The following is a 14,925-nucleotide window of genomic DNA, read 5'->3' as shown; positions in this document are numbered from 1 at the left end:
GTCCTGGCTTCGAAGGAGCATTTTGGCTGTACTTCTTCCAAGACAGATTTGCTCATTTTAGCCATTCGTTGCCATGTTCAATATTCCTTACCAACCACCTAGTTGAAAGGGAGTGGGGTAAGAGTCTGGAACCCAAAGTCAGGCCTGATGGGCACCTCCCTTCCCCCCACAGCGGCCAGTGGCCTGCAGAGCTCCATGGGTGACCACAAGAAAGGAGCATTGAAGCATTTTGAATAGCTTGAAATTGAGCTTAAAGTCAAATGCAGGGTGTGTGTGTGTGTGTGTGTGTGTGTGTGTGTGTGTGTGTGTGTGTTTATAGTCAAGGGAATGGCTCACATAGCTGTGGAAGTGGTCAAGTCCCAAGTCTGCAGGTCAGGTGTTTGGTTGGAGGCCTCTCCTGATGTACGTAGCTGCAGGGGCTGATGGACCCATGGGGAGCAGGAAGCAACTGGCTTTTAGCTGCTGAGACAAATGAATCCAATGTTGGCAGTGAGATGGCAGGCCACAGATGACTCCCAGGATTGGCAGGCAACACAGCAGGCCATTGGCTCCAGTCCAAGAATCAGAGGCAGGATTCAGACCTAGCAAAAAGCAGGCTGACTTTTCCATAGCATCCACTTATATTGGAAGCAGTCCACACTCTTGAGGAGATCTCGTCATCGGCGATTGCTAGGTCTTACGTGCCAAATTACCGAGAATCCTGGCCCAGCCAAGGTGACACAAGACCCTAACCATCCCAGCACACCCCTTGTCAATTTGGCACCCATACACTTCTCTCTATGATCTCTAAATAAAGCTAATTATAAGAAATGAACAAAGAGGCCAGCCCAGAGCTAAGTCATGGCTGTCTGAAAGAAGAGTAGCATTGGGTAGCAGTGACCTGTGCCACGTAGATGAACTGGAGCACTAGGGAAGATGGCACTGTCATTTCCCTTGGATGTTTAAAATCACCATGTGTGTGTGTGTGGGGGGGGGGTCGCCCAGAGTTAACATTTCATCCATTCAGTTCTCAGCCTATCTAAATATATGTCTCTTTTCCCGCCCTTGGGTCCTCTGTCCTTTAACTTGCAGTGGAAAAAGTGGCCGTCATATGTAGATTTCTGGACATTCACGCAGTGACCAGGAACCACCTGCTGAAGTACTCGCTGGCGCATGCCTTCTGCTGCTTCTTGACGGCTGTGGAGGACGTCAACCCGGCAGTGGCCACCAGAGCCAGTCTCCTGCTGGACACCATAAAGAGGCCAGCATTACAGGTGACACACCTCAGCTGTGTGCTGTCTGCTCTGCAGATGCTCTGTGCCTGCAACCATTCATTGTCACCCACAGTGATCATGACCAAGCATGATGGGTTTTTTTGACAGTGGGGAAAACATGGCCAGAAACACATCTTATTACTATAGCCCCTGTTTTCATTTCTTCTACTTTCTTTTCAGACAAACCATATGCCAACACTGCTTTTGTACAGGTGTCGTTGTGATAGACCTGTTGGGGGTGGGTGGGTTTTAAAATTGGGATTACAAAAGATATTATATACACATGTATATATGTTTTGAAATTTAGTTTATATATACTTTTAGCTGGTTTCTGGGCTTTCAGCCTCTGTCATTACAGGCTAATTGCTAAGAGAATTCAGATGAATTATATTATTCAAGCAAAACATGAGGGGGTAAATATGCTACGAACATGAACCACTAATTGAAGCCTAATATGAGATAGAGACCTGGAGAGAGGTGGATATTTATTTTGTTTGGCCCTTTTAGTTCATAGTTGAAGAAACCAACCCTCAACGAAATAATGTGGCTTATCAAAGGGCACAGCGCAAATTCATAGGAGAACCAAGACTAGAACCGGGGTCGCCCAAGTCCCGATCTGCTGTTTTTCACGTGGAAGCCAGACAAACGATTGTATGATGATGATGATGATGATTAGATAATATCACCCATGAGAAAAGACAGCATTTATTCCATAGGTGCTGTGTCCTCGGGGCGCTGTATTCAAAGTGCTCCATTGTGAAATGACACTCGTCCCCCCTTCCTTCCTCCTCCTGCTGGTCACGAATGTCCTTTGTCTCTAGACGGTTGCCTGTTTCATGGAAGTGGGGTGACCCTACAGCGTTTGTCTTCTGTGACTGGCTTATTTCACTCAGCGTAATGGCCTCCAGGTGCCTCCCTGCTGTAGCATATGGCAGGGCTTTGTCCTCTTCGTTCCTGGCTGAGTCCTGATCTGTTCTGTGATGAGATCGGATTTTGTGTGTCTTCCATGGACGGGCACTTTGGTTGCTTCAGCCATCTGGCTGGGTAAGGAGTCTGCCATGAACATTGTTGGGAAGGTTTCTCTTTGTGCTTCTGCGCTCCATTCCATTGAGCATACCAGTGTCCCTAGGAGTGGTGGGATTATTGAGTCATTCCTCATTCCTGCTTAATTTTGGAGGAATCACCAGGCAGTTGGTTTCCACCATAGCGACACCATTGCATTCCCACCAGCATGGGGAATGGTTTCAGCTTCTCCACATCTCTGCCTGCACCGATTATTCTCCATTTCTCTGCAAAGAGCCATCCTAGTGAATCTGAGGTGCTACGCCACATGGTGTTTTTGATTTGCAGCTCCCTAATGATTAACAACCGCCCCTGTGCGTTTTTGAGATCACAACTCTATGGAAAGTCTTGTCTTTCTCCAGAGGAGTGGCTGATGGTTTTGAACTGCCGACCTTGCAGATTGCAGCCCAACCTCTATGCCACCAGGACTCCTTGGCCAGTATGGACTTGATGGCAGTTGAGTTTGTGTTTTGGAAGGACTAGCAAAGGGAGCTCTCGTGACTTATGCGTTGGCCTCCTAACCTCCCGGTTTGACTTCCGCAGCCATTCTGGGGGAGAAAGATGAGGCGGTCTGTTCTTGTAGGTATTTACAGCCTCTGAAACCCAACGGGACAGTTCTACTCTGTCATACAGGGTCAGCGTAAGTTAGCATCAACTCAACAGTTGTGGGCTGAGTGCTAACAAAACGAGCCCTGGTGGCACTGTGAATTAAGTACTAGGTTGCTAAGCCTAGGTGGCAGTTCAAACCCACCAGTCACTGCAGGGGAAAAAGATGAGGCTGTCTACACCAGTAAGATTCACAGTGTCGGTAACCCTGAGTAGGGCCATGATGAGTCTGACTAGACTTGATGGCAATTGTGGTTTTAGTTTACTGATGAAGCAGGAGCCCTGATGATGTAGCCGTTAATAACTTGGCTGCTAACTCAGAGGTTGGCGGTTTGAACCGGCCAGCACCTGGTCAGAAGAGAGATGTGGCGGTCTGCATCCTAGAGATGACAGCCTTGAAACACCTGGAGGAGCAGCTCGACTTGGTCTTAGACTCTAGGACTGGAAGGTTGCTATCGTCAGAACAGACTCGACAGCAACGGATTGTGTTTGTTTGTTTGCTGAACGACTAATGACATTGACCATCCTTTCTCGTGCTTGTTGGCCATTTGTAAATCCTCTTTGCTGAAGCGTCTAGTCAAGTGCTGTTTGCACTTTTTGAGTGGGTTGTGTCTTTTTGCTGCTCAGTTGTAGACATTCTCTACCTTTATGGGTATTACAGCTATCCGCAAGACATGGGGTTCCGCCAAATTTTCTCCCAATCATAGCTGTCTCTTCAAAGTTCATGTTAACGCTCTGTGTGTATATGTCCACACTGCCTCCCCACCCAACGTAAAGGTTCTTTCTATATTCTTTTTTTTTTTCTTTTAAAAAAATCATTTTATTTGGGGCTCATACAACTGTTATCCCAATCCATACACACATCAATTGTGTAAAGCGCATTTGTACATCGTTTCTCAAAACATTTTCTCTCCACTTAAACCCCCGACATTAGGTCCTCATTTTTCCCCTCCCTCCCCGCTCCCCCCTCCTGCATGAGCCCTTGATAGTTTATAAATGGTTATTTTGTCATATCTTGCCCTGTCCGACGTCTCCCTTCATCCACTTTTTGATTGTCTGTCCCCCAGGGAGGAGGTCACACACAGTTCCATGTAATCGGTTCCCTCTTTCCTACCCATTCTCCCTTTACCCACCCTGTTTTGCCACTCATACCACTGGTCCTATAGGGCTCATCCGTCCTGGATTCCCTGTATTTTCAGTTCCTATCTGTACCAGTGTACCTCCTCTGGTCTAGCCAGTCTTGCAAGATAGAATTCGAGTCATGGTAGTGGGAGTGGGGAGGAAACCTTTAGGAACTAGAGGAAGGTTGTATTTCTCATCATTGTTACCTCGCACCCTGACTGGCTCATCTCCTCCCCGAGACCCCTCTGCAAGGGGATCTCCAGTGGCCTACTAATGGGCTTTGGATCTCCACTCTGCACTCCCCCCATCATTCACTATGGTAAGATTTTTTGTTCTGATGTTGCCTTACACCTGATCCCTTCGACAACTCGTGGTTGCATAGGCTGGTGTGCTTCTTCCATGTGGGCTTTGTTGCTTCTGAGCTTGATGGCCGCTTGATTACCTTCAAGCCTTTAAGACCCCAGACGCTATACTTTTTGATAGCCGGGCACCATCAGCTTTCTTCACCACATTTGCTTATGCACCCATTTGTCTTCAGTGATCCGTTCGACACCCCGTGATCACACAGGTTGATATGTTGTTCCATGTGGGCTTTGTTGCTTCTGAGCTAGATGGCCGCTTGTTTACCTTCAAGCTTTTAAGACCCCAGACGCTATATCTTTTGATAGCCGGGCACCATCAGCTTTCTTCACCACATTTGCTTATTCACCCGTTTTGTCTTCAGCGGTTGTGTCGGGAAGGTGAGCATCATAGAATGCCAATTTACTAGAAGAAAGTATTCTTGTGTTGAGGGAGTACTTGAGTGGAGGGAGGCCCAATGTCCTTCTGCTACTCTTTCTATATTCTATGCCCAAGAATAAATGCCATAAACGTTGCGGGATCTGCAAAGTTATTGTAGGGTTATGCTGGGTGCTGACCCAATTTTCCCCTGTGAAATTCTCCATTGCTTTCTGGATAATCCTTCACTGTTGAGCTTTCAACACCTGGGCACTTGTATTTACTACTCCTGGTTCAGGCCTGGGCCACAAGAGGCACTCCTTACAAGAGACTTGGATGAGTGAGAGAATGAGTTGGATGAGTTACACTTTTATATTGTGTCCAGTTAATAAAATGAGCATGGTGGACTCTTATCCTAGGGAAATCGTTGCTCAATCCATTCCAACTTTGGGTTTTAGGATTCTATTGTCCACTTCCATTCCGAGAAGAAACGATGACTTAACTTTCTTTCTTAGAACCACAGAATGTAAGACCAAAAGGGAATTTGAAGACCCTCTTGTTATGTTTCCTAAAATGTAGCTTTCTATGTCTTTTTCTCTTCATGGATGCTACAGACTTGGAGAAAAGAAACACAGGCTTGAAGATATTTGGGGTAGCTGGTTATTATTGATGGGATTAGAAAATAAAAGGTAGTAATGTCAGTAAATTCAAAAAGTCTTGCTATAAAATCGTAAACACTATTATGCAACAAAAACATCCCCAAGCGAAGCTATTGTTTCTCAACATATCGTCCAGTTAGGTCTATGCACTTCTGAAGGTGGAGTTTCCATCTCTCTAACCCAAGAATTCTGTACTCTTTCAAGTTTTACCAAGTCGAAACAGCAGTTTGGGCACCCTTGAAGGATTCAAATCATGTTCCCGTTTTTAAAGTTCTTTGAGCTTGGGGGGCAAAAAGAAGTCTGAAGACACAAGCTCAGGATGGTGGGGTGGATGGGGTCAGGTTTCCAAAGAAAGCCTTGCTCCCTGGAAGAATGAGCAGCTGCACTGCCATGATGGAGAAACTTGCCTCCGCCCAAGTTTCCCGTGCCTTTTCCCTCACAGATGGCAGTTCTCAATGCTCCAGAGACAGCTTCCGAATGAGCCCCTGTGATAGCCTGTGTCCACTGAGAAACGATATCAAGATTACCCTTTTGGGACCCCCCAAACCTGCTCCCATAACCTTCTGAGCTGGCCTTTCTGCTGTGAATGTAACTGGCTCAGCAGATTCCCCAAGGAGCCCCGGGGACATAGTGGATTGCAGGATGGTGTGCTAGCAGGAAGGTCAGCAGTTCCAGAGAAAGAGGAGGCTTTCTATTTCTGTGTTTTGCAGCCTCAGAAACTCACAGGGGCTGTTCAATTCTGCCCTCGAGGGTAGATATGAGATGGAAGTGAGTTTGAGTGGTTTGTTTTATTTTGTGGGTTTTTAAGCAGATCCCCTCAGAAGCCACTGTTTTGATGGGACTTTTTCTTCTATTTTATTGAGGGGGGGGGGGAAAGCACCCCAAGGAGATTAAGATGAGTGTATTACAGAGAGACCGTGTCTGCAGCCTTCCTCTGGTTGCAGATACATCCTGTTTAAACCCGCTTGTTTGAAGTAAACCTGTGTCTGCAGCCAATCGAATCCGGGTAGCCTGGATGTTTAGCTCAGACTCTGAATCAAAAGTAGGAGAAGCTCCTCCCAGAGGCTGTGAGCTTAGTCTAGGAGCTGGATCATTCCACCTGACTGGCGAGGATGGAGGAGATCACCTTGTTGTTTTGGACGCCATCCAGTGTATTAGCTTTGCGGTAACTGATGCGCTAAATTCTGACTTATCTTTCCCCTCTTCCCCCAGGGTCTGTGTCTTTGTCTCGACTTCCAGTTTGATACTGTGGTTAAAGACCGACCCACAATATTGAGTAAGCTTTTACTCTTGCATTTTCTTAAACAAGATATTCCTGCTTTGAGCTGGGAGTTTTTTGTCAATAGATTTGAGACGCTTTCTTTGGAAGCTCAGCTACATTTGGATTGTAACAAAGAATTTCCTTTTCCCACAAGTAAGTAAAGCCAAGAACTTGCTTTTAAATCACAGTCCCTAAGCTTATGCCTGCAAGAAAAGCGGGCGATGCCCTGCATGCAGTTTAATCCCCAGCCTGGAGGGTGACTTGACGCCCTGGGCCCAGTTCATTAAATGCTTGTCCAGGCTCAACCGTCGTAGCCCGTAGACCTCATTAGTTTCTGGCATCCCGGTCAGAATTCTTGTCGTTTCCTGGAGGGCCCAGGACAGCCCTTTTGTTAGAACTGTGTGCTTCGTCAATATCACTCAGTCCTGCTGTTTCTAATGGGGTTGGTCAGCAGTCTGGTGCGATTCGTTTGCACGTTGTAAACTCACTCCTGCATGCGTTTGGATCCGTTCCCCAGCTCTGCCTCCAGGGACACCATCGGATCATTCACCCTGAGGGTGAGAGAGACAAGCGATGGGCATCAGTCATGAGCATTCAGGCTCATCAGGGGGATGAATGTCTCCCGGGACGGTGAGCGATTGTGTCACACGAGCTGTATGGCAGAGCCAACTAAGGGCAAATAACGTTACCTTCTCTATTCCTTTGAAAGCGATCACCGCAGTGAGGACCAACGTCGCCAACCTCAGTGACGCGGCCTTGTGGAAGATCAAGAGGGCTCGCTTTGCCAGGAACCGCCAGAAGAGTGTGCGTTCCCTGCGGGACAGCGTGAAAGGGCCGGCGGAATCCAAGAGGGCGCTCTCCCTTCCTGAAACCCTAACCTCCAAGATCCGTTGAGTATCTTCTCCCATCCTGCCCCCGAATCTGTTGACTGTCGTTCCGAGGCGGCTATGTGGAATGTCCACAGAACGGAGCAAACTTTTATCCAACTGAGTTCTTTCAGCAGACGGGGCTTTAGGGCATCTCCCTGGGCCTTCCTGGGTGGCACAGGTGCCTTTCTTCAGGAAGCAAAAGGCCTGACCACCAGTAGACTCTTTTAGAATGTAGAAGGCAGCCAGTCCACTGACACTTGGCATAAACGCGAGAAGTGGCATTTGCTCCTAAACCCTAGAACATGCAGGTTTGCCCCACTAGCCTTGTGACCCAAGAGCTTTTCGAATATGACATTTGCCAGAGTTGAGATTCGGAAGACACTTTCTTTTCAATTAAGATAGAAGCAGCCACCACCCCCACCCTTGACAAACCACTAGGAGTGGTTGCTTTTGAAAAAGAAAAGGTAGGCGGAGGAGAAGCTGAAGTCACACCCAACTGCGCCAGGTCAATTTTTAACAGCAAAACAAACTTGCTTGCCAATTTCAAAGAAAGGATCCTAGATACCTGTTTCCTAAAGGTCTTTCTTCATGTTGCCTTTGTAAGGAAAACAGCAGTTTCCTTAAGTGAACCAATGACTAGAGAAACTCATGCTTGACAATGATGGTGAGTCACATGTAACTAAAATAGATATGCCTAAGCCTCCACCTTAGTGAGTGAATGAATTTTAATTATACTAATAACCTGTAAAAATGATTACATATATACATATTTTTTTTAAATGCCATGACATCAATAAAATCACTCCTTGAAGCAAGTTCTTATCCTGCCCAAAGTGGGAAGGTTTGCTTTTTCATTGGCATTTATTACAAGACAGTCTTATGCAACCTACTTATTGTTAATCATACGTAGGATTTGATTTACTGTATTTTTCTCTATTTTGTGATGAGCTATGGAAAGGTGGCATTTTAAGCCCTGAGAGGCGCAGGGAAAGCCCTTTAGATGATCAATAACCCATTTTTTTAGGGAGAAAACATAAATAAAGATGACCGTTTAAGAGGAATCCATAGTTGCGCTAGGTTCTCGTTGAAGTTGGATTAGATCCTAGCAAGGTGTACCTAGATTGAATATATTACAACGATTTCTATGACTGTCCCAGCTATTGTATAACCTAACTGACCAGTTTGGGATATAACCTTTATTTATTGTTATTTTCTTGTTGCTTGTTATTCACATGCCAATCTTGGCATCTGTGAAAAGAAGTAAAATGGAAGGATGTTCTTGAAGTTGTAAGAAACCCCAAAATGTTTGTGACATAGACATCTAGGCATGCCCTTATTATCCAATGCCATGAGCACTGGATATTGATAATTTCTAGGCTCAAGTTGTCTTTAATGCTTATTTAAATAGAGTTGTTGTTGATTTTTAAGCCGTGAGGTTGACCAGGCATGAGCAGTCTGCTCCAGCCCTCGGTGGGACACCCGAACAGACACCAGGTGGGTACTTCTGACACTGAAGGGCTCTATGCAAGTATTTATCACAGGTGGACAAGGTAAAGGATGTGGTGTCTCTAACTGGACCAGAGGGAGATACTTCAAATTTTACAGTCTCCAAAGTGTCTTAGCCCAGATGTTTCAATCCCTGGCATACCGATCCTCTAACATTTGAATATTGGCCATTTACTTTGGGTCCAGATAACTCTGGTCCAGCCAGAAGCACCCTGTTACCCGATTGTACACCTTTCCCCAGAGAGTCACTATGACAAGAATTACATATAGTACTGATATTTGTATGTGGATTTACACATATAAATATGTCTGTCCATCTAAATCTGTGTTAGGACAAGCATACATTTCATTTACATTTTTAAAAGTTATACATTTGGACCACTATCATCCACTCATCCCTTTAGCCATTCCTGATTCTTTGCAAGTTGACATGCTTTCCTGTCTCGGCCAAAGGAGCATTACCGTTGCTGGAGGGACAGTAGGGCCATAGCAGCATGGTCAATGGATGGCTCCTGACATGTTAAGTATGATCATGGAGCATCCTGGCAAGGAGATGACGGACGACATGCTGGGGTACCATGGCTCGCTGGGAAGCGTGCGTTTAGATTGGGAGCACCTGCTTATTGGTGCAACAGAAACCAGTTGACCCCGGCCTGTTTATCTTGCTGTAGGATGTCAGTTTCCATTTATGGAAATGCGATTTATTTTTAATGGGCGGCATAGTGGGTGATGAGTTAAGCTCGGTAGTTCGAACCCATCCGCCACTCCAAGGGAGAAAGATGAGGCTTTCTTCTCCGGAGAGATGTATAGCCTTGGAGACCCACAGGGGCAGTTCGACTCTGTCCTCTAGGCTCGCTATGAGTTGGAACTGACTCGGTGGCGGTGCATTTTTGTTTGTTTGTTTGGGGGAGTACAAATGATAAAAAGGGAGCTAGCAAGAGAGGGAGGGATGGAGGAGGAGTAGCGGGGGCCCTCTGGAGCTCATGAATGTAGCTGACAGACAGCAGCCAGAATCCACCTGCTTTCTAAAACGCTGACAAGGGAAGAGGAATTAAATCCACTTGGCAGGGCCCCTCGACCTGGTGTCGCACAGCACTCCCTTCACTCTGCGCTGGACTGAAAACAAAAACAGAAAGTCAGAATAAGAGCTTCGGATCCTGAGCTTCTTTAAAAAACGAGAAACCCATCCCTGCCCCTTTCCGTGAGGCCCTTTTGAGGTTGTTCGGAGGCAATTTTCATCAATTATCGTCCATTTGCCTCGTCTTTGTCTTCAGGTTTACTTGAAAGCCCCGTCCCAGAATTGTTCCTATCTCTGGAAAAAAATTTAATATCTTTGATGTCTCTTTGGAAGCGAAATCCTTCAGGCATCCAATGATCTCATCAAAGGTGGCCAGGTGGGAAAAGGGCCACTAAGACCAGCGTATAAATTCAATGTGAAGGGAAAACTCCGAGACAGAGCATTTCCACGGTCCACTCTTTGCAAAGTTTCCTTGGGTTTGGGAACGGCTGCTGCCCCCACTTAGAGAGCAGTTTTTAAAGTTAGGTTTTTTTAAAAAAAAATTTTTTTTACGCGTTATGTTTGACTAGGCAGTGACTATTTAAACTTGGAAGCAAAGACCTGCCAAGATCATTGGAAAATTGGGCAGAATGATTTAGAGTCATCATTAAATAGAAATGGAAAAATCCGTGCTGCTTCGCAAACGTCTTTTTGCATGATGCAACTGATGAGCTCCTCTATGCAAAACCTCTCCCCGATTCACCCTGAAACACAGCAGATGCCCTTTAAAGGTGCTGCGAGTCTTCATTTCCACTGGTGTTTAGATGAGCATTCTTGGCACTGGATTTCTAGTGTTTGGGAAGGTTACGCATTTGAACCAGGAGCCCAGGTGGTGCAGTGGGGTAGCCCTCGGCTGCCAGCCCAAAGGTGGGTGGTTAGGATCCATCAGCCTGACCATCTGTTTCCATTAGGCTCCGGCTGCCACTGAGTCCACTCGGACTCCCCAGGGCTCCCGAGGCTATAGATCTTCAGGGGAGCAGACAGTTTCAGAGAAGCGCCGTGGGGCAGTTCTACTCTAAGTCGGAGTCCACTCGATGGCAGTGGACCACGGCTGCGTATGCGAACCTCAGAACCGTCATGATTCTCTGGGTTTAGCCTTTACGTATTACAGCAAATGTGGCAACAGGGAGAAGACCTTTCTAGACGGCACATTCGGCACAGCTAGTGTAGGGGCGTGGGCCTGCTCCTCGGATGGCTTTGCGGAGTCGACTGAAAAGCCCTTGGGCAGACGGGTAACCTTTCAAAGCCGTTAAGGTGGACGCATCAGGGATGCGGGAACCTCCTCGTGTTACAGAAGAGGAAATGGAGGTGCTTAAGAAGGAACAGGTGTCACAGCTTATTAGTGACAGACAGGGCCCTCAGTCGATTGCTCCCAGAGGCAAGGGTGGTAAATGTTAGATGGAGCGCAGCACCGTCATGGGTAACACGTAAGATCTTTTCATTTGCTGATCTGGAATGTTGCAACAGAAATACACTTTGGTGGAGGCCGTGTTCTACAAGAAGAGCAGAGAGCTTTACCAAGGAGCTCAACGTAGACACAGTTAGTTGTGAGAATGGCTGGCGCGGGACCAGGCATGGTTCTCTCCACTGTGTGTTGGGTGGCTGTGGATCCGAACCAACTGGATGGCATGCCACCACCACCACCTGACCTGTATAATTGTGCTGGGACCTAGTTTTTATTGTCACCGCTGCCATGGGAGTCTTGGACAGACAGAGCACAGGCTGAATACAACGCAGCGGTAGAACTGGGGCCCTGGGGCCGGGGTTAAAGTGCTTGGCGAAGGGCTGGCGGCTTGAAACCATCGGTGGGGCTTCAGGAGGGAAAGACGTGACCGTCAGTTCCCATCAAGCTTTATCTTCTCAGAAACCCCGTGGGAGCATATCTGCTGTGTCCCAGAGACCACAGGGTTGGAGTCCCACAGACAGACAGCAGTGGGTTTGGTTAATATCAGCACAGTCCCGCCAGGACATGTTCAACTCCATGTGAACACAGGGACCTTATGATGACTCATTCCTTGTTCCCTGTAATGGATTATCAAACAATCGTAGGTAGATAGTGGAGGCCTGGTGGTGTATCGGGTTATGAGCTAGGCTGCTAAGCGCAAGGTCAGCGGTCACCAAGGTCAGCAGCAAGCTCAGGCTTTCTGTCGCCTTAAAGAGTGCCAGTCTGGGGAACCCACAGGGGCCATTCCACACGGTCTTGCAAGGTTGCTGTGAGATGAAATGGACTTGATACTAGTGAGTTAAAGTAAGTCAGGTATATGGTAGCATGGTCAAAGGATCTCTGGTAGTGCTGTGGACTAAGCATTGGATAGTGAACTTCAGGGTTGGAGGTTCAAACCTACCAGCCACTCTGTGGGATAAAAATGAGGCTGTCTGTTCCTTGAAAGATTCGCACTTTTGGAAGCCCTAAGGAACCGTTTTATTCTGTCCTGTGGAGGGTCGCCAGGAGTTCAAATTGACTTGACGGTTCGTTTTGATTTCAGGGATAGGGTAACAGTACTTCTTCTTTTACAGGTAAGAGAGAGCTTTGTATCAAAGAGTAATCATTTATTAAGAAAACCTCCCGGCGCAGTCCAGATCAAGTCCATACGTCTGATATTAGCCCATATGCCCGTTACCAGTTTGTAAATTCTCCTCAGATAAGGGCAGCACATGTGCTGCCCTTTGCAGAGAATTGAGACAGCGACATCATGTACGAGTTATGAAGGGCATCTCAGCTCTTGGGCAGCTCCGTTTTCCTCAGGGTCTGATTCAGATAACTTCTTTTTAGGAGGAGTGCCTCAGTTGCAAACTCAATCTACTTTAAAGAAAGACCAACACACACAAAGCTCAGACTTATGGAGCCCGCGACTGGAGCAGTAAATTATTGGAGCAAAAGGGGATGGGCCCCACCCCCACCCCACTGACACTATGTGAGAGTTCCCATGAAGCAATAGTCCTCCTCCCCACCACCCACTTCATGTAAGGATATGTTAAAGCTCACTCCCCACTGGCTGTTCAAGGAGAGCCGTGTAAGAGAGGCTGACTGCAGTCTGAAGATCATGAAGTGAGAGCAGGTGTTTATGGCACCGCACGGAATCCCTCAGGGAAATACAATGTGGTGGGGAAAGGGGAGGTCACACACACACCTGCCTGTAATGGGAAGAGGCATTGTGAAATATTTCAGCCCAAGACCACATTCTGCTTCATTTCTTCACTTCTCTGGGAAAAGGAACTAGAAGGCGGGGGTCCTGGTTCATCCTCATTTCCATAAATCCCTGGGTTCTCAGGGGAGGAGGTGAAGGTGCAACTCTCTCTCCAGCGCCCCTACCACCCTTCCTGCCCCCCCAGTTTGGAGTCAAGGCCTCCTGGCTCTGGAGCCGGCTCCACAGCATGGGGTGCTCTGTTCTCGCACACCTTACTCTCAAGGCTGAGGTGAACCGAGGTGTGAAGCGAGAATGTTAGCAGCCCCCACTGCCTAGTAGGGGCTGCTAACGTTCAGGCAGCTACCTTCACCTTGAACCCGGCAGGGGACGGAGACCCACCCTTTGGTCACATTCCTGGCCTTAACTTGCTGGAAGCAATCACTTCCTTTTAGTGATCAAATCACCGTCTGAAAGGAAGCACACACACACACACACACACACACACACACACACACAAAAGGTGAAATTCTTTCAAGGCTTGAAAGATAGCTCTCTAGGCATTTCTTTTCATTTGGGCCTACAAGGCTTTTCATATTAGTCAGCTCTTTGGTTTTGTTTTTTCTTTCTTTTTTAAATCATTTTGGCAGGGCTCATACAATTCTTGCCACAATCCATCCATCCATCCATCCATCCATCCATCCATCCATCCATCCATCCATCCATCCATCATGCCAAGCACATTTGCACATTTGTTGCCATCATCATTCTCAAAGCATTTTCTTTCAACTTGAGCCCTTGGTATCAGCTCCTCATTTTTCCCCCCCGCCCTCTTGCAACCCTTCCCTCATGAACCCTTGATAATTTGTCATGTCTTACAGTGTCCGATGTTTCCCTTCACCCTCTTTTCTGTTGTCCGTCCCCCTGGGAGGGGATTATATGTAGATCATTGTGATCGGTTCCTCCTTTCTACTCCACCTTCCCCTTACCATCCTGGTATCACTACTCTCATTATTGGTCCTGAGGTTTAACTGTCCTGGATTCCCTGTGTTTCCAGCTCTTATCTGTACCAGTGTACATACTCTGGTCTAGCCAGATTTGTAAGGTAGAGTTGTGATCATGATAGTGGGGGAGAGGAAGCATTAAAGAACTAGAGAAAAGTTGTATGTTTCATCGTTGCTATACTGCACCCTGACTGGCTTGTCTCCTCCCCAAGACCCTTCTGTAAGGGGATGTCCAGTTGCCTACAAATGGGCTTTGGTCTCCACTCTGCATTCCCCCTCATTCACAATGATATGAGTTTTTTTGTTTTGATGATGCCTGGTACCTTATCCTTTTGACACCTCTTGATCGCACAGGCTGGTGTGCTTCGTCCATGTGGGCTTTGTTGCTTCTGTGCTAGATGGCCGCTTGTTTATCTTCAAACCTTTAAGACCCCAGACGCTATATCTTTTGATAGCAGGTCACCATCAGCTTTCTTCACCACATTTGCTTATGCACCCGCTTTGTCTTCAGCGATCGTGTTGGGAAGGTGAGCATTATGGAGTGCCAGTGCCCTTGCAGTGAGGGAGGACTTGCATAGGGCCCGATGTTGGTCAGCTCTCTGATCTACAACATTTAGATAGAACACGCTGTGAGGCCTCCTGGCTCTAACCACATGGTGAAAGCACATAGTTCTCATGGGCTGA

General features: G+C 47.1%; 1 protein-coding gene across 11 annotated transcripts in view; it reads left to right on the top strand.

Annotated features, from left to right (window-relative positions):
* UNC79 (unc-79 homolog, NALCN channel complex subunit) overlaps positions 1–14,925 on the top strand; it is a 299,617-nt gene that overhangs the window by 189,285 nt on the left and 95,407 nt on the right. For 8 of the 11 annotated variants that reach the window (XM_045288090.1, XM_045288088.1, XM_045288089.1 and 5 more), the window contains 4 exons: positions 1,072–1,253; positions 6,632–6,833; positions 7,390–7,569; positions 8,978–9,043. In XM_045288090.1, the coding sequence (XP_045144025.1) occupies positions 1,072–1,253; positions 6,632–6,833; positions 7,390–7,569; positions 8,978–9,043 (630 nt within the window). The remainder of the gene's footprint in view (positions 1–1,071; positions 1,254–6,631; positions 6,834–7,389; positions 7,570–8,977; positions 9,044–14,925) is intronic. The other 3 variants (XM_045288091.1, XM_045288084.1, XM_045288086.1) reach the window with 2 other exon arrangements.

This window comes from Echinops telfairi, unplaced genomic scaffold (genome assembly GCF_000313985.2).
Source record: "Echinops telfairi isolate 266 unplaced genomic scaffold, ASM31398v2 ScPeMD7_18;HRSCAF=68, whole genome shotgun sequence".
NCBI classification, from domain to species: domain Eukaryota; kingdom Metazoa; phylum Chordata; class Mammalia; order Afrosoricida; family Tenrecidae; genus Echinops; species Echinops telfairi.
This window is presented reverse-complemented; position numbering and strand designations above follow the sequence as displayed.